The sequence below is a fragment of the Berghia stephanieae genome, chromosome 9, assembly GCF_034508935.2.
Source record: "Berghia stephanieae isolate SIO BIC M18660-M18661 chromosome 9, UCSD_Bste_1.3, whole genome shotgun sequence".
Lineage (NCBI taxonomy): Eukaryota > Metazoa > Mollusca > Gastropoda > Nudibranchia > Aeolidiidae > Berghia > Berghia stephanieae.
The window spans coordinates 36,614,938-36,635,027 of NC_088368.1; the positions used below are offsets into that span (position 1 = coordinate 36,614,938).

At 36.7% G+C, this 20,090-nt stretch overlaps 1 protein-coding gene and 1 pseudogene across 2 annotated transcripts; both read left to right on the forward strand.

Annotated features, from left to right (window-relative positions):
* Positions 1 to 9,965: 9,965 nt before the first annotated feature.
* LOC144980165 (uncharacterized) lies at positions 9,966 to 19,937 on the forward strand. Its single transcript, XM_078927739.1, has 3 exons — positions 9,966 to 10,206; positions 13,489 to 13,602; positions 14,018 to 19,937. The coding sequence occupies exons 1-3, from the start codon at positions 10,080 to 10,082 to the stop codon at positions 14,785 to 14,787; spliced, it is 1,011 nt and encodes a 336-aa protein (XP_078783865.1). The 5' UTR covers positions 9,966 to 10,079; the 3' UTR covers positions 14,788 to 19,937.
* LOC144980164 (uncharacterized) lies at positions 16,197 to 19,937 on the forward strand (annotated as a pseudogene). The gene has a single exon (XR_013646831.1). The product of XR_013646831.1 is annotated as an uncharacterized LOC144980164 (transcript).
* Positions 19,938 to 20,090: the final 153 nt, after the last annotated feature.

The following is a 20,090-nucleotide window of genomic DNA, read 5'->3' on the forward strand; positions in this document are numbered from 1 at the left end:
TCAAAGTCATTACTAGATCCCTCTCTCACCCACTTCTTGAGACCGCCGATTCGTTCGTACACCACCATCGCGAATAATTTTGACCAGCAGTTAAGCTTAATAGCCAATATTCTCAACACAAACATATAACATAGAAACGATTGAGACATTGAGTATGCTCCGGTGTATGGGTGAATTTTTAATTCAGAAAAGTGAGTGGAGCAGGCACTTATGTTGGTAACAACAAGATATGAAGTGAATAGAAAAGTGCCAGAAGACAATAGAGAATGAAAATTTTTCGCGGCGGTGGTGGGGTTTGAACCTGCGACCTTATTGGTACGACAACTCCGCCTGGCAGGTGAGAGCGTGGCTCTACCGTGTGAGCTATCAACGAACACAAAAATATTCGTTTCAAACTCAAAGTCATTACTAGATCCCTCTCTCACCCACTTCTTGAGACCGCCGATTCGTTCGTACACCACCATCGCGAATAATTTTGACCAGCAGTTAAGCTTAATAGCCAATATTCTCAACACAAACATATAACATAGAAACGATTGAGACATTGAGTATGCTCCGGTGTATGGGGTGAATTTTTAATTCAGAAAAGTGAGTGGAGCAGGCACTTATGTTGGTAACAACAAGATATGAAGTGAATAGAAAAGTGCCAGAAGACAATAGAGAATGAAAATTTTTCGCGGCGGTGGTGGGGTTTGAACCTGCGACCTTATTGGTACGACAACTCCGCCTGGCAGGTGAGAGCGTGGCTTAGCAGTATGACGTTCTTCTGTCTCTTGCTTTGGAAGTTCACCAAAGTACACTGCTTCCGATACACGAATTTGGAGGTGTTCAAAGGGATGCCCTTTTTTTCCTGGAACTGTGTGGGCAAAAACCGCTTATTTCTTCTGACTGTACCCACAACGGTAAGATTTTCTTTAGCCAATTGTTCCACCAGCTTTAGGCCCGTAAAGTAATTGTCACAAGTGACATTTCTCCCTGTCCCCTTTATGTCCTCAACTAGTCGGTACACAGTTTCCGCTCCAATATTCATGTTTCTGTCTGTGTTTATCCTAGGTCCAGAGATTTCTTTCCCCAGATATGGAAACCCTTTGATTGGGTATTTTGTTTTTGAGTCACACGCCCAGAAAATCTTTATCCCATACTTATCCGGTTTGCTCGGAATGTACTGGATAAAAGCACATCTGCCACGAAACGGCATCAACTGTTCGTCCACTGTCACACTTTCACCAGCATGGTAGTGTTTCTTTAGGTTCATTTGGAATGATTCCCAGATATCCCTGAATGGAGCAAACCGATCCCTAGCTCTACGAGCTGTTCTGGTCTCTTTTTCATCAAAACGGATTGCGTTAATCAGGTGATTACTTATCCGAACCAGCGTAATCAGGTGATTAAATCGGTGACGAGAGAATGATGCTCGGAGAAGTGGATTTCCATCGACGGGATGAAAAAGGATATCCAAAGACAACAAATTCTGGTGTAGACAGCCTGTGTGAATGAGACAGCCAATGAAAGCAGTCATTTCCACTCCATCAATTTTAATCCAGCGGTGTCCTTTCATTCGAATTCCTTCCTTATTTGTATTTTCCACAATTGATTCGATCATGGTTTTAGAAATAAACAAAAGGAAAGCGTCTTCTGGTGTCATTACATGATCTGTGAAGGGAGTGCGATTTCGAGGAATCCTGAGAATATTTTTGGTTGGTGTTCGAGATCCTAGTGCAGGAGTTGAGGACCACACAGTTTCCCCATCTTTACCAATGATTTGTTCATCATCATTAGGAACGTTGGAATCGTTGTTTGTGGTGGTGCGTGAGGTTGAGGGAGGTGGTATCAATGTGATGTAGCTCCTGTCCAACTCGTCATCACTGTTTATGTCTGAATCAGATTCAGGGCACTCTTCATGTGGTGGTGGTGGTATCCATTCTTCCTCATCAGACATATCCTCTTCTTCACTAAGTGGTCTGTCACCATCATCATCATCACCAGGATCCGGTCCAAAAAGGCATTGGAAAACATTTCTGTCCATTGCAATGGTCTGTGGACAAATAAAACAAAAATAATCATAGATGATTACTATGCGATGATGATGACGATGTTACTGCTACTTAAGGGTTTACAGAGGCTAACAGTAATAACAAAATATAGTGTCAGAGGAACGGGCAAGTTCAGGGGTGGGAGGAGCATAGCACAAATAATAGAGGACAAATGAAGCAGAAGTTGAAAGTGTCAAAATGGACAAGAAACACTACTACTTCTAATACTACTACTGTACTACTACTACTACTACTACTACTACTGCTGCTGCTGCTGCTGCTGATCATAGGGTGCCATCTGTACTTCCTCTAAAGATATAAAACAGTTCAAGAAAGGAAATCGCGGTGTAACTATAATTTTGAAAACAATAGGCGTAAGCGGCATGAGTCAATATGTATTTTGAAAAACAAGACACATGTGAATGTGAACCATGCTCTGGCTCGACTACAGGATTTCATTGATATTGTACTTCAACAATTTCACTGACTTTTTATCATTTATCAACTTCTAGACCATAAAAAAAAATAAAAGGGATAAGGACGTATTGAAAACAGATGTGCATAAATATGGTTGTGAGGTAATAAAACTTACCTTTGTTATAGTTTGGATGTCAACGAAGATTTCAGTCAAAATGGCCAACTTGCATTGTTTTCGCGGGAAGGGATAAAGGGAAGTAACTCTTGAAAACAAGAAGTGATTCATGTCATTTGTGAAGTGAACAGTGTTATGAATGACATACATTCCAACTTGCCTTCACGGCCGCCTCTCAAGACCTGCCAAGACCTGTTGTAATTTGTACAGTTTCCTATGTAAAAGTCACTGGGTGCAATGCACCCAGTCGAGGGGGACTGTGACAAAAATATTTAACATCCCATAATTTTTTATTAATCTGTCATATAAGTATGAATTTTAGATATGTTGTGTGTTTTATGTGATTTGAGGAATACATGAAGTTTGGGCGGTGTACATTGAGCCGTTTTTGACTTATAATTGTTCAAATGGCCTTCCTGGGTGCATTGCACCCAGTTGAGGCGGATAGGGTTAAAAAATATTTGGAATCCTTTATCTCGGGAGGAATATATGGTTTGTTCCTTTTCAATGTCCCTACCAATGAAAGACCATTCTTACTGAGCCATTCAGCTAGTAAAAAAATTGTTTGTTGTGATGTTCCTACCACTTTTTAGATATGGTATTGCCAACTCCTTCACTGTCTGTTGTACCACATTCTTCCTGATTTCACCATCCTTACCCAGATACAGGATATCATGCAGTGGATAGCCATGAGATGAATCGCAGATCCAGAACACTATCATTCCGTATTTGTCCGGTTTGCTTGGCAAATACTGAATAAATTTAACTCTGCCTTTCCATGGGATCAGTTGTTCTTCTACTGTCAGGCCTACATCTGGGATATAGTGCTTTGATAAATTTGAATTGATGTCATCAAAAATATCCCTAAATGGAACAGATACGTCGATGTGTTCTTGTCTCCTTGTCGTCAAACCGGAGTGCATTTACAAGAGTCTGGAATCTTTTGTAACCCCTGGTTGCTCTAGCCACAGGATCAGCGCTCACGCGTTGCCAAATACGTTCAACTGGAAAAAGACTCAGTTTCTTTGCTCCCAAATGAATATATAGGCCAATGAGAGCCATGATCTCCGTGATATCAATTGGTTTCCATCGACTGCCCTTCTGTCTGAAGCCTTCCATGTTCGTAAATAATACAATTCGCTCCAAGATCCTACGGGTAAAAAAAAAAAAAAGGCATGCATTGGAGTAAATATATTTGTTGCATTTTTTACATGTTTCAGGACCGGATGAAATATATTTCGTCTATGTGTCTTGCTGGGGGTTGAGGGAGTTTTATTGCACGTTGAGCTGCCCCTACTTGTGACTTGTGAAGTCGACAACTTCCTCATCTAACGAATCCGGGGGTTCAATGTCAGAATCACTAAGGATTGATGCCATCTCATCCTAGTCATTGCTGACATCTTCTATTGGGTCATCATCTTCATCGTCCTGATCAACCCATTTCAATGGGCATTACATCATTTGAAGTAAAAGAGCATAGCTTTGATGTAGATACCTATTCTTACTGCATGGTAAAAATTGTCCAAGCTCAAACTGGTATTATGATGGGATAAACTAAATGCTGATAGAAACAAAACAAATATTCTTGAGTTTTCTTGAAATAAAAAAAAATTATTCTAACTCTCGACCATTATCTCGTTAACTCAACATAATACAAATGTACCCCTCTCATAAGAGCAATTTATTATCCTATTCCTGCACTGTGTATTAAGCAACTAAGGCTGTTAAATACAATTAATGTTCATTTGATAATTGTTACAAAATTGGTTTATTCCGAGATACTTAATTTGTTTCCGGTATTTTTAAGTCCACTTTTTTATTAACCTTATTGCGCATTTCCGCCTCCTTTTTTGAAAGTTTGCGTATAGATCAAGACAAGTAGCAACTGAAAGCCTTATTATAATATAATAACTGGGTGGGGGATCCTGACCTCCCATGTGGGCAGGGAGGTACTTAATGTGTCTTCTATCACCGTGTGTATTGCTTTCTGTCTTTGTCTTGGAATGAGATTACTTTGTTTTGTCCTGACCCTGGCCAGGGTCCTTTGCTGGGGGGGGAAACAGTTAAATGTATAGTTATAGTTTTGGGAGATGATAATTTTTTCCTTGTAAATCATCTTTCTGTTATGTATTTACTGTAATATTTTAAAATTATGATTTGTAAACATTTGAGTGTATTCCTCTTAGTGGGGACATGTGCTGGTGTCTGGGTGAGACGTTTAGGTGATCTCAAACTAAGTACACTGATAGTGTGCACTTGGAATCTAAATCTATTCCCTATTTGAACCATTCCCCTTTGTCTTACTTTTTCTTCAAGCCCTTTTAATTGTACATCAATTTTTCTTTACTCTCCAATTTTCATCCATTTTGCTGGCACTGATATGACCTAAATGTGTTGCAATCGCCGTAAAACCCTTAAAAACATAAAAACAATATAATATTCATCATAGTCATCGATTTTCATTCAAGTTTTATATTGGGATTGCTTTTCAAAAGCCTCACTTAAGGTAAGATAATATTATTTTGATTCATATTGAAAGAGAAAAAAAAAGAATGAATCAGCTAAAATCAATTACTTTTTAAAGTAAAATGCCAAGAAGTTCTCATAATAATACATCACCCTTAAAAATCTTTTGATGATAAAACTAATCACACATTTTTCATTCTGTTGCAAAATAAGTGTCAAGTTACTTTTGCACATGTGTGTATAATTCAATGGATTTTTGTATGGGTATGAATGATTGCAACTTTTGTAAAACTTTATAAAACAGAATTACACTAGTCTAGATGGGTGGGGTTCCTGACCTCCCATAGTGGGCAGGGAGGTACTTGCTGTGTCTTCTATCCCCTATATCTGTTTTCCAACTTGCTTTCTGTCGTTGTCTTGGAAAGAGATTACTTGGTTTTGTCCTGGCGCTGGCCTGAGTCCTAGCTGGGAGGGAAACAGTCAAATGCATAGTTATTGTTTTGGGAGATGATATTTTTTTCCTTGTAAATCATCTCTCTGTTATGTATTATTATGCTTGTTATTTTTAATGTATAATGTAAGCATTTGAGTGTATTCCTCTTTGTTGGATTTTGTGCTTGTGTCCGGATGAGACTTATTAGGTGATCTCAAACTAAGTACATTGATGGTTTGCTCTTGGAATCTGCATCTGATCCCTATTTGTTCCCAGTTCCCCTTTGTCTTCCTTTCTCTTGGGTGCTTTAATTGTAATTCTAGAACTTTTTACTATCCCATTTTCTTCCTTTTTACTGGCGCTGATATAACCTAAATGTGTTGCAAGCGCCGTAAAACCCTTAAAAACAAAACAAAACAAAACACTAGTCTAGCATTGCAAAAATAAAAGATGATATGAAGATTATAATGGAATCACTGTTGAAGTATCTGGCTAGTTGAATTATCTCGAGAGTATATTGTACAAAGACGATTGATGTGGGTAACCATGGGCACATTTAACACTAACAGGAGCTAAGTTGAAGCAGCTTCTCGTGTCAAGCTCTACATATCCTTTAAAAAAAGTAGGAATTGTTCTCTTCTTTTCATTTTACTTTATTAATAGATCTCTAGTATTAAATCAGACCTGGAACCAGCAGTGTGTGTACTCTCTCAAATAATTGGGATTTATTTTTTAGCATGAAAGGACCTGCTTATTTTATTACGAATTAATTGGGGGGTAACATGATTTGTCCTGTCAATTGATGTGTCATATCTGTGTTGTGTTTGTAAATCCATATTTTTGTCCGGTTGGTCTATTTTCGCGTGCTCAAAAAGTTCAGACATTTTTTTCACCAGTCCTTTACATGTCGATTGATATAACATATAACAAACATAACCACTACCACTTCTACTACAATTGCCCCCACCACCTAATCATCATCATTGCCTCTACTAAAATGTCTACCAGCTCATCACCATCAGTACCACTACTACTATGACCACTAACAGCACATCATCCTCACTATCAATACAACTTCAATCACCACCACATTAGCATCACCACCGCACCTTTCATAACCATATACCACTATATTATCATCATTGCTAGCCCTACGACTGCAGCTGCAACCCAACATCACCATCACTATCCCTTCTACTGCAACCACCTCGGCTGTCTCGTCTATCCTGTGGATTGTAGTTGTTATGACTCATTGTCACATTTTGTAATAAATAATCTGAAATAAAACATTACAAATCTGTCATCTGCATTTTTTGCCAAATTGGGACCTAGAATTTGCCAAAATTTGCCCAAAAAACCCCCAAATTTTGCCAAGAAATTTTGCCAAAAAGACCAAAATTTGCCAAAAAATTTGCCGAGAACTAAGCGTTTCAGTAAAAATTAGCATGCGACACAGAAAAAAATATATATAAAAGACAATTTATTACATTTAAGGAGGCTACATTTATTAATTTAACGAAATGACTGTGAATAGCGTTGTTACAAAGATTTTAAAGGATCATTATCCATAGAGAGTAGCTTCCCTTGGTTTGGGCCCAGGCAAAGCTGCAACATTTCTCAAGTTTCGCACTTTTTTTTTTCGTAATTTTGTTTTCGCTTCTTTTTACCCCATAATTTGCCACGATTTGCCAATTTGGGGAAATTTGCCAAAATTTGCGGATCGCCCTGATATTTGCGGCCGCAAAAAATGCAGATGACAGACAAATAAGTATATATTTAGTTGTCTCAACCTTCCCCTCACAGTTTTTTTTTTTTTCATGTTCGAGACAACCAGTGTATCGTCATGGAGACAGAACCAAAAAAGTTTTTTGTTATTTAATTTTCTTTTTTTAAAACATCTTTATGCCTCATTGGATTTTGTTTTTCCTTGACAATGATAGACGTGAAACCATTGTCTTCAAACAAACTAATGACTGTAGAACGTGTCTCATACTCATACGTCACTGTTATGAATGGGACAGATCATTGATTCAAATGTCGTGGTTGTATTCATGTTGATACGTGTCTCATACGTCACTGTTATGAATGGGACAGATCATTGATTCAAATGTCATGGTTGTATTCATGTTGATACGTGTCTCATACGTCACTGTTATGAATGGGACAGATCATTGATTCAAATGTCATGGTTGTATTCATGTTGATACGTGTCTCATACGTCACTGTTATGAATGGGATAGATCATTGATTCAAATGTCATGGTTGTATTCATGTTGATACGTGTCTCATACGTCACTGTTATGAATGGGACAGATCATTGATTCAAATGTCATGGTTGTATTCATGTTGATATGTGTCTCATACGTCACTGTTTTTAGTGGGGCATAATTGATTCAAATGGTATGGTTATGTTGATAGACGTGTCTCATACGTCACTGTTATGATGAGACAGATGATTGATTCAAATGTCATGGTTATGTTGATATCCTATAGTACGTGAATCATTCATCAGTGTTATGAGTGGGATTATTTATTCAAATGTTATGGTTATGTTGAGAGACAACGCTAACATAACTCGCTGCCGTTTTGTTTCAATTCTGAAGAACATATAAATATGATTTAAAAGGTGGTATTTGTGTTAATATTTTGATTATTTATATTTTTGATTTAGTGATTACAATTACAACTATCTTTGGATTCTTGTTTCAAATTGGAAAAATTAACAAATGAATAAAATGAACTATTCCTTGCCAAGATCAACATTTGTTTTGTTGCCCTGATTCTACTGTTTTAAGGTCAATTGCCTGTGTGGATTCTTCGACCTCCCATAATTGGCAGGACGTCACTTTTAAAACAACAAACAAAACAACAACAATAATGAAAATAATAATAATAACAATAATATTAATAATTAATAATAATAATAATAATAATAATAATAATAATAATAATAATAATAATAATAATAATAATAATAATAATAATAATAACAATAAAGCCGTGAACATTTATATAGAGCAATTACCATAAATGATAGCTTTATCACGTTGAAAGCACTTCACCTTAGCCAACCGCAACACCCAACACGTGTAGGATGAGACATTCCGCCTGTTAGGTGATAATATTACAATTATTTTTCTTTTCCAACATAGACCACGCTATTAACAGCCAGGTATTCATTTTACACCCGAATACGTTGAGGGAATGTAACGTAAAGATCCTTTTCCAATGACTCAACTATACATCGCTTATAGCAGGACTCAAACCCCGGACCTTCCAGTCCTACCACTAGACCATATCGTGCACTTGTGTCCTCTAGCCTACTTGGAAACACCCAAATGTATTAGTTTTGGAAGAGCTTTTTTTCCCCCCTCGTGAATTCTCTCTCTCTCTCTCTCTCTCTCTCACTCTCTCCCTCCCTCTCTCTCTTTCTCTCTCCTCGCTCTCTCTCTCTCCCTCTCTCTTTCTCTCTCATTTCTATCTTCCTGTCTCTCTATCTCTCTGCCTACCTATTTCAACTATTTCTCCTCTCTATCCCCCTCCTCTCTCTATCTATATCTCCCTCTCTCTCTTTCTATCTATCTCTCTCTCTCTCTATCTATCTATCTATCTATCTATCTATCTATTTCTTCTCTCTCTCTCTCTCTCTCTATCTATCTATCTATCTATATATCTCTCTCTTGGTGCGGTTCCTGACCTCCCATAGCGGTCAGGGAGGTACCTACTTGCTGCGTCTTCTATTCCCCTTATTATATCTGTATTTGTTCCCAGTTCCCCTTTGTCTTACATTTTCTTGGGTACTTCAATTGTAATTCTAGACACTTTTACTATCCCATTTTCTTCCTTTTTACGGGCGCTGATATGACCTAAATGTGTTGCAAGCGCCGTAAAACCCTTAAAAACAAAACAAAAACACATCTCTCTCTCTCTCTCTCAACTATCTGTTAGGTATGGCAGTGGTAGTTTTTGATTTATACACATATGTTGCTGGATGGGACCTTCTGACCTCCCATGATGGGCAGGAAATCATTTGCTGTGTCTTTTATCTCCCTATAACATCTGATTTCCTAGTCGCTTTCTGGTGGACTGAAAACACAGTTCCAATATAATATTATTGTTATTTCAATTGAATTGGTCGGTAAGTGGGTACTATGTTATCATGATGGAACAGCCTAAATAATAATAATAATAATAATAATAATAATAATAATAATAATAAAATAATAATAATAATAATAATAATAATAATAATAATAATAATAATAATAATAATAATAATAATAATAATAATAATAATAATAATAATAATAATAATAATAATATTAATAATAATGTCAGTATTAGTATTAGATGAAGAATAAACAATATGTAAAATGCGAACCATGCGAAATGTAGAAATGACGGTGTTCAAAAGCGTTCGAACTGTTACAAACTACAAATCATGTTGACTGCACCATTCATGACTGCCACCCTTTAATGTTCTAATCTAAACTAGATAATCGACACAACATATCTGGTTTTATAAAAACAGAATTCTAAAAATCAAGTGAAACTAATGGGCAGGTTACCCATTCGAATAATCAGTGTTCTTTGTGAATCCAACGAAAATTCACATTCACAGTTTACTTTGAAATGCCTCATGCTCCGGAACGTTAACTTTTGGGAAATGCCAGTTGCACCAGGTCTGTGTAAGCTATTTTCATTTTGTTTCAAAGGTAACATGTGTCACTTTTCTGTCATAAAATTTGGTTTGTAAACATCGGACTCATAAGTTGATTTGAAAAAAACAATAACAAAAAACCCCAACTCATCTGCTGGTGGGTCTTTTTACTTTTCAGTTGGTTGAGAAACGCTGGTTTTTACTAAACATTTCACACCATTTTTGAAGATTTGCATTAAACTATGCATATACGCTTATTTTATACTTCAATTGGTAAAATAGAATTTATTTAATGAAAATAAAATAGAACCAACATCTTCGACAATGAAGCCTTCAATCAAGAACGGTATTGCAATAAACATAAATAGAAATTGGTTATTTCCCTTTATGATAAAACTGAAAATACTTTATTTTGATTTTTAAAATTTATATTTGTTTTTCTTTAATGTTTTGTATGACTAATTAATTATTTATTAAGTGAAGAGTTGTAACACTGCTGACGGTTAAAAATAAGTACACTAAGACCATTTTTTTTGGGTTTTCAACTTGTAATATTACATAGGTTTCTATTTCCCATATATTATGAACCAAAAGTAGTAGTAGTAGTAATAGTAGTAGTAGTAGTAGTAGTAGTAGTAGTAGTAGTAGTAGAAGTTATATAAGTGTAGTAGTAGTAGTAGTAGTAGTCACACTGTTACAACCACCATCACAGCATTGGCTCTGCCACAACCACTATCACCACAGTGTCATCATCACTACCACCTCTAGAACATCATCGCTACTACAACCTATACCAACACTAGCATCAAAACAAGTAATTGGTTCATGTTCAAGTAAACAAGTAATCTCTTGATCACTTCTTTGGGGTGTTTTGAATTGCAATAGATCTAGCCCTAGTTATTGCAATTTCTGGGCCAAAAAGAAATTCTATGAAGAAAGCCTCAAAAACGTGGGACGTTCGAGACAATTCTTTGCCTTGACCAAGGAACTGCTGGGACAACAGACGCAACCAGCTCTCCCATCTTTAATCGATCGTGCAGATCTACCAACTCGCTTTGGTCAATATTTTAAAGAAAAAACGGATACCATCAGGAAAGAACTGTCATCTGAATCGATCCATACAACATTTGACACATTTCATGGTGATTCGTTAACACATTTTTCAATGATTACTGAAGCTGACTTATGTGATTGCATTATGTCGTCTCCAACTAAAAGTTGTGATTTAGACCCCTTAAATACTGCCATTTTAAAAAAATGCATTGATGTAATTTTAACACCATTTACATGTATTGTTAATAATTCGTTGCAATCAGGTGCTGTACCAGACATTTACAAAGTTGCTCATGTCAAACCCCTTTTGAAAAAACCTGATCTCGATAAAGAGAACTTAAAAAACTATCGCCCTGTCTCTAATCTTCCTTTTCTCTCTAAGATCTTAGAAAAGCTTGTTTTGAAACAATTACTGTCTCATCTTAAAAATAATTGTCTTGAAGAAAAATTTCAGTCTGCTTATAGGCAACATCATTCGACGGAAACCGCACTTGTTAGGGTTGTTAATGATCTCCTCTCTGTTATAGACAATGGTTCATGTTCTTTGCTGAATTTGCTTGACCTATCGTCTGCTTTTGATACTATTGATCACAATCTTCTTCTCAAACGTCTTGAAATTACTTATGGTGTGTCTGGTGCAGCGCTTGATTGGTTTAGGTCATATTTGTTTAATCGTAAACAGATTATTACGGTGGATGAATATAGATCGGAGGAAATCTTTCTTGATTGTGGGGTTCCCCAGGGTTCAGTACTTGGACCCGTTCTTTTTGTTTTGTACGTTGGCCCTCTGTCTAAAATCATCAGAAGTTTTGGTCTGTCTTACCATCAATACGCTGATGATACGCAATTGTACTGCGTTTCCAATACGAGAAATTTACAAGAAGTATCAGCCAATAGTAAGAATTGTATCCAAAGTGTTAAGAAATGGATGAATGAGAACAGACTGAAACTGAATGATGATAAGACGGAGGTGCTGTATGTGGGGAACAGGAAGTGGAAAAGTGAAACAGATTTGAAGTTGGGGGATGCCTCTATTCAAATTGTTGACAAAGTGAAAAACCTTGGCACATTCTTAGACTCTGGACTGTCGATGGAGCATCAGGTTAATAATTTGGTTAGATCTCTCTTTTTCCAACTAAAAAAGATTGCTTCCATTAGACGGTTCATATCTGAGGATGTGACCAAGCACCTGGTTGTGTCCCTCGTACTATCGAAATTAGATTATTGTAATGCTCTGTTGTTTGGCGTTTCGCAATACAATCTGAAACGTCTTCAGATTGTCCAAAACAGCGCTGCCAGACTAGTATTCATGAAGCGTAGGTGCGACTCTGCCGGACCTCTACTTCATGACCTGCATTGGCTGCCTGTTGGGAAAAGAATTACATTCAAAGCTTGTGTTTTAGTGTATCGTTGTCTTGAAGGTACTGCCCCTTCCTACCTTTCAGAACTAATTGAAAGATATTCAAAACCCCGCCCCTTACGTTCGGCCAGTGATTCCACAAAACTAGTTGTCCCTCGAATTCGGAAAAATGCTGGAATGAGATCCTTTTCTCATTTCGGACCCTCTATTTGGAACGCCTTACCGCAGAGCATTCGTGAAAAAGAATCTTTGTCTATTTTTAAACGTTCGCTTAAAACATATTTGTTTCGATTTTAGTAGATGGTATGAGAAGCAAGATAGGTTTGGTTTGTGTTGTGTGTTGTGTTGTGTGTGTGTGATTGTGTGTGTGTGGTGCTTGTGTGTGAATGAGTATGTTTCAGCCAAAGTAATTTGTAATTTAAGCGCTTAGAGTCTGGTGTCTCGGAGTTATAGCGCTATATAAGTTTTCAGCATTATTATTATTATATTATTATTATTCTTATACTAACTTAAATTTAAAATGATGACTTATTTTGGTGTCTCCATAAATCAGACAATTCTTTAATCACTAGACATCACTGCGAATGCGTGTTTAAATGGCAAGTGACATTTAGCATCTTTTTCAGGCAAACTGGCCTAATCCATGTGTCTTTCAGGCAAATTGATCCCGGTTAACTTTAACCCATGGAACAAGGTCAGACTGATCTTGGATTTCAGGGAGCTGAATAATAATAATAATAATAATAATAATAATAATAATAATAATAATAATAATAATAATAATAATAATAATAATAATAATAACAGTAATAATAACAATAATATCAATGATAAAAATAATGATAATAATTATAATCACCCCCATTTGATTTCTTTATGTATTTATTCCAGCTGGCTATGCAAGTCTAGCTACAGAATCGACTGTGAGTCAAATGGTAGAGATGTTGATGAATGACACACTGGAAACGGAGGAACAGCTCGCTGCTCTTCTTGGTATCAAACCTGGTAAGAATGTCAAGCAATGATGATATATCAAAATTATAATTGGGTTCAAATTCCTGGAATAATGGTTGGCATTACAATTTATAACACAAAAATGTAGGGATCTAGACATATTGATTGTATAAAATAAATTATTAAATGCTGAACTGTATTTCAATTTTACTGTGTTTGAGTGATGTTTACAAATTACTTATTTATAAGATAGTGTTGGTACAGACAAAAATACCCAAATACTTATTTCCTAAATACTCTTGCCCACCTCTAGCTCTCTCTCGACCAGTTGGTATAATACACGCCATCACCTACTCTCCCTGCGTCCTTAAATATTACGTCCCCAAATAGCCGTTGTAGAGTACAGACTCATGTCTCTCTCGACCAATTGGTACAATAAATGCTATCCTATTTTCCTATTTTGCAGAGCCCAAGGATGTAGATGTTGAAGTCTGTGACAATCCTTTGGATGAGGGACTCCATGAGGACTTTCATATTAAAATTGATGTTGATCAAACAACTGTCAATTGTGTTGAATTGCCTGAAATTCTTGAGAATGACACCAAGGATAATTGTGATTCATGTTTTGAAAAACTTTCCACATCCCAGAATACACCTGATAATGGAAGTGGTACAGATGGAAGAGAGAAAATGGTTCAAAAAGAGAAGAAATTGCATAACTCTTGTAACAAAAATATGTCTTCATCTTCAGGCATAAAGTCAAACATTGAAGCTCAAATAGAAGAAAATCGTCATGGTGAACCTTCATCTTTTTTTAAATCTGAAATAAATATTTCCATTCAAGTTCATAAAGAAGAAAGATATTTTTCTATTTTCGGTCTAATTCTGTTGAGGACAATAGTTGACAGTGTTTTTCTTATGGTATTCAGTAATGTTATTGGGCGCAGGTTGTTTACTGGTCCTTTCGTTTTTCCTGGTTTTTGTATTGTAATTAGGACACCGCTGTTTATGTCCCAGTCTTTGTGTGTTGAGAATGTTTTGTTCATTATGTTTGCAATGCTCATATCCAGGGAGAAGGTACCGCATTTCAGCAATTCAGCGGGAATTTCATCTCCGCCTGGGGATCTGTTATTGTTTAGGCACTTTATGCTATTTCTAACTTCAGTTGTTGTGATGCGGTTGTTTAGGTCTCTAGGGTTTCCTGAGAAGGGCGATATTTGTGAGACTTGTTTGTGAAATTTCTGCTGGAAGTGGTCAGTTACAATGTCAAGGATATCGTTGGGATTTGTTGTCTGTCTATCACATAGCCAAAGCGGGTTTCGCCAAGACCGAAGCACATCGGACGTTGTATGGACAAATAAATGGTTGGCAGCAAAGGCATTCAAAGAAAACATATCCATAACAATAACCGGAATCGATATGTCCGCAGCCTTTGATACGATCGACAGAGGAAAACTTTTGGAGATATTAACAGACATAGTAGACGAAGACGAGCTCCGAATAATCCGATTTCTCCTCAGCAACACAGAGATACAACCAAGGATATACGGGGCCACAAAACAGACGCAGTTCGAAAGTAACATCGGGACCCCCCAAGGAGATAGTCTGAGCCCGATTCTGTTCATAACATACTTAGAACACGCTCTGAAAGAAGTTCGAAAAGTCATTCCAAAACCAACGACTCATATTGAGAATGCAATCCCTAGAGAAATCGCCTATGCAGATGATGTCGATTTTATTGGATCAACACCAGCAAATATAGACATCATACAAAATATCCTCATGAAATATAACCTCCAAGTCAATGCCAATAAAACTGAATTTACAACAATATCGAGGAACAAAGAGGAATGGAAAAGAACAAAGAAAGTCGGCTCACTAATTGAATTGGAGACACCGAGGATGTACAAGAAGACAACAGCTATCAAACGCCGCACTCAGTAAACTCACCAATGTATGGATTAGAGGTGACAAAATAAAGAGAAAAACCAAACTGAAACTGTACCGTGCTCTTGTAAAACCGGTACTTCTGTATAACTGCGGCACTTGGGCGTTGACAAAATCCGAAGAAGAACATCTAGATGCCTTCCATCGCACACAGCTAAGAAGGGTACTGGACATCAAATACCCAAAAAAGATCTCAAATGAATCACTCTATAAGATCACAAAAGAAAGACCAATCTCCCTTGACATTTTACAACAACTATGGCAACTTTTCGGTCACATACTACGCAGGGACAAAAACATACCAGCTAACCAAGCCATGTCGGGATACTTCCAAAAACACGGGAACCTTTTCAGAGGAAGACCGATCACAACACTCCCTGTGATCCTAAACAAAAACCTCACAACACTTGGACAAAGCATTAGTCTCATAACGGCAGGGGACCTTGAAAATCTGAGAACCCTAGCAGAGGACCGGCAATATTGGAGACACCTCACACAGGAAATACTGGAAACAGCCAAGGCGACCCGATCTTTCGGTCGAGACGCGAAAGGCATCTAAGTCAAGTCAAGTCAAAGGAGAAAAAACGTCTATTGAGTTGCATTTTCAGTCAGGCTTCAAAAATGAACAAAAAAAATAATTTTTTTTTGAAAATGAATGTCCCACTTGTGGAAAGAGACTTAAAAATAAGGTTACTTTAATGAGACATTTATTAACCCATACAGGAGAAAAACCGTATCATTGTCTTACGTGTGGAAAAGCATTTGCTGACAATTCAAATTTGCAATCACACTCAAGAAAAACCACATCAATGTCTTACTTGTGGAAAAGCATTTTCTCGCAGTTCACACTTGCATAAACACTTTAGAATTCATTCTGGAGAAAAACCATATCAATGTCTTGCATGTGGAAAAGCCTTTTCTCAAAGTTCACATTTGCATAAGCACTCAAAAACTCATACTGGAGAAAGGCCATATCAATGTCTTACTTGTGGAAAATCATTTGCTCACATTTCAGACTTGCATAAACACTCAAGAATCCATTCTAGAGAAAGACCATATCAATGTCTTACATGTGGAAAAGCATTTGCTGACAGTTCAAACTTGCATAAACACTCAAGAATCCACTGTGAAGAAAAGCCATATCAATCTCTTACTTGTGGAAAAGCATTTTCTCGAAATTCACACTTAAATGAACACTCAAGAATCCATGCTGGAGAAAAGCCATTTCAGTGTCATACTTGTGGAAAAGCATTTTCTCAAATTTCAAACTTGCATCAACACTTAAAAACTCATACTGGAGAACAACCATATCAATGTCTTACTTGTGGAAAAGTATTTGCTCAAAGTTCACACTTGCATGAACACTCAAGAACTCATTCTGGAAAAAAGCCATATCAATGTCTTACTTGTGGGAAAGCATTTGCTAACAGTTCGAACTTGTATAAACATTCAAAAACTCATACAGGAGAAAAGCCATTTCAGTGTCTTACTTGTGGAAAAGAATTTGCTAACAGTTCAAACTTGCATCAACACTAAAAACTCATACTGGAGAAAAGCCATACCAATGTCTTACTTGTTGTAAAGCATTTACTCACAATTCACACATGCGTGAACACTCAAGAATCCATTCTGGAGAAAAACCATATCAATATCTTACGTGTGGAAAAGCATTTGCTCAAAGTTCAAACTTGCATAGACACTCAAAAACTCATACTGGAGAAAAGCCATTTCAATGTCTTACTTGTGGAAAATATTTTTCTCACAGTTCAACCTTGAATAATCACTCAAAAACTCATACTAGAGAAAACCCATACCAATGTTTTACATCTGGAAAAACATTTGCTCAAAGTTCAAACTTGCATCAACACTCAAAAACTCATACTGGAGAAAAGCCATTTCAATGTCTTACTTGTGGTAAAGCATTTTCTCACAGTTCAACCTTGCATAAACACTCAAAAACTCTAGAGGAAAGCCATTTCATTGTCTTATGTGTGGAAAAAGATTTGCTCACTATTCAGACTTGCATAGACACTCAAGAATCCACTGTGAAGAAAAGCCATATCAATGTCTTACTTGTGGAAAAGCATTTAATCGAAATTCACATTTAAACGAACACTCAAGAACCCATTCTGGAGAAAAGCCATTTCAGTGTCATACTTGTGGAAAAGCATTTTCTCAAAGTTCAAACTTGCATCAACACTTAAAAACTCATACTGGAGAAAGGCCATACCAATGTCTTACTTGTGGAAAAGCATTTGCTCACGATCCAGACTTGAATAAACACTCAAGAATCCATTCTGGGGAGAAGCCATTTCAATGTCTTACTTGTGGAAAAGCATTTGCTCATAGAACAAATCTGTGTAGACACTCAAAAATTCATTCTTGAAAGATGTCACATATAATTTTATTACAAGCAATTCATTATAGTCAATTCTTCAGGATGTTGAAAGTTTGTGGATTTTAAGTGTGGATGGTTTTAACCAAGTCTAAGGAAATCAATAAGTGGGAAAGCAAATGTTCTTGTGATTACATTTAGTTGTATTTCTTATCAATAAAGATTCTTCATATGACTTTCTCGTCTACTCTGTAGAATGTTCAGGCTTCACTACGGTCTGACGAAATGGGAAAAAGTTGGGATTTATCATTTTCAAAAGTAGGGAAATTGAGAAAAAACAAGGGAAAATATCGGGAAATCATAATCATTACCACAACTAGTGCAACTATAATCATAATCATCATCTTCTATACTACAATCACTATCATATCATAATCACCATCACTTTCACTACAATTACTACCACATCATCATCACTACCACTCCTACTTCAACTGCTACTGTAACATCATTATCCCTGCAACTAAAACCATTACCAGATCATCATCATCCTACCACTACAGCTGCAAGCTCCGCCATTATATCATCGTCAATACCACTACATGCGGCTATGTGGTCTAGTGGTATGACACTCGCTTTCGGATCGGAAGGTCCTGGGTTCGAGCCTCGCTCGGCACATAGTTGAGTCCTTGGAGAAGGCTCTTTACTCACATTCTCTCACTGTACTCAGGTGTAAAATGAGTACCTGGCCGTTAACAGCGTTGTCTCTGTCCCAAAAATTTGTAATATCGCCTGACAGGCGTCATGTCTGGTCCTACATGTTATGTGTTGCTGTTGGCCAGGGACCCCTTGTAAAGCGCTTTGAGCACGTTTAGTGGATATTGCGCTATATAAAAGCTCAAGTTTTTTTGTTTTTTTTACATCTTCCATAGCAACCATCACCACATCATAATTACTCTCATTTCTACTAATAATGATGATATAGGCCAGCTGTCTCAGAACGGCTGTTCCAGAAAAAAAACACAATAACCCTAGGCGCAATTGTGCGGCTATGTGGTCTTGTGGTATGACACTCTCTTTCAGATCAGAGGGTCCTGGGTTCGAGCCTCGCTCTGCGCATAGTTGAGTCCTTTACTCACATTCTTTCACCTTCTCAGGTGTAAAATGAGTCTCTGTCTGAAAGAAATTTAATAACGCCTAATAACGCCTAACAGGTGTCATGTCTCGTTCTATTTGTTACGTGTTGCTGTTGGTCAGGGAACCTTTGTAAAGCGCTTTGAGCATGTTAAGTGGATATTGCTCTATATAAAAGCTCGTTTTTTTTTTTTTTTTGTTGTATTTTTTTCAAGCTCAGTTACATCAATCTAGGGAACCAGTTAACAAACACTTACACGTACTTGTAAAACTTATCTCAATATATAGTACACAAATCCACAATTAGTTAAACCACTTTTTAAAAAATGAAGATAAATACACACACACCCACGCAAAACACTCTGGCCAGGACTGTGATCAATGTAAACAATTAACAGCATGGATGGAGAGGGCGGCTATACTTTTCGAAATTTAAAACTCTGTGGCTGGAGAGCCATACAATTATCGGCAAGTGTCACTCAAACTCAGATTACTAGGTAGGCTTATTTATATATACAATGATATATAATATATTAGTAAATGTGTATATAATGCTCTTGGATCTGTTTCTGATTTCTGGTGAACTAGTCCCCTTCGTCTTATGCTTTTCATTGGCACATGTAATTCTAGCTAGGTCTAAATCTTTTGACTACGTGTATTTTATGTCTCCCTTTTAACTCTCTTGAGACTGAGGTTTTCTTACTTTTACAAGCGTTGAAGACTGTGTTTTCTAATGATTTTTAAAAACCAAGTTAATCATAAAGTTATTGTAATATCTTAATGAAATGTGATAATAAGTAGGCCTATTAGTTTGAAATTTACTATTATATATAACATAAACTGCTTCACTCTATCTGTTACAGTTTTAATGATGGGATTTATTGAAAATGTGTATTTTTAATTTTTTTTTTCAAAAATTGCTGGAAAATGACTAGTAATGAATAAAATGGGTATTGTAATGTAAAAAAAACTGTTTTTGAGTCATATAATCTAAGTTAAAGCACCTAACAATAAAAAAATGTCAAAAATAACTAATAAAACATCATTCTTGAGCATAATCAACTTTTGAGTGGCATATTTTGAAGCATTTCGGATCAGAAGCTAAGAATATAGATATGTAAAT

Excerpts from the sequence above, each read along its gene's own strand:
- LOC144980165 (XM_078927739.1), top strand. The coding sequence starts at position 10,080 with ATGGGCAGGTTACCCATTCGAATAATCAGTGTTCTTTGTGAATCCAAC. Across the intron at positions 10,207-13,488 it reads GGAAATGCCAGTTGCACCAG|CTGGCTATGCAAGTCTAGCT; the intron begins GTCTGTGTAAGC and ends TATTTATTCCAG. Across the intron at positions 13,603-14,017 it reads TCTTCTTGGTATCAAACCTG|AGCCCAAGGATGTAGATGTT; the intron begins GTAAGAATGTCA and ends CCTATTTTGCAG.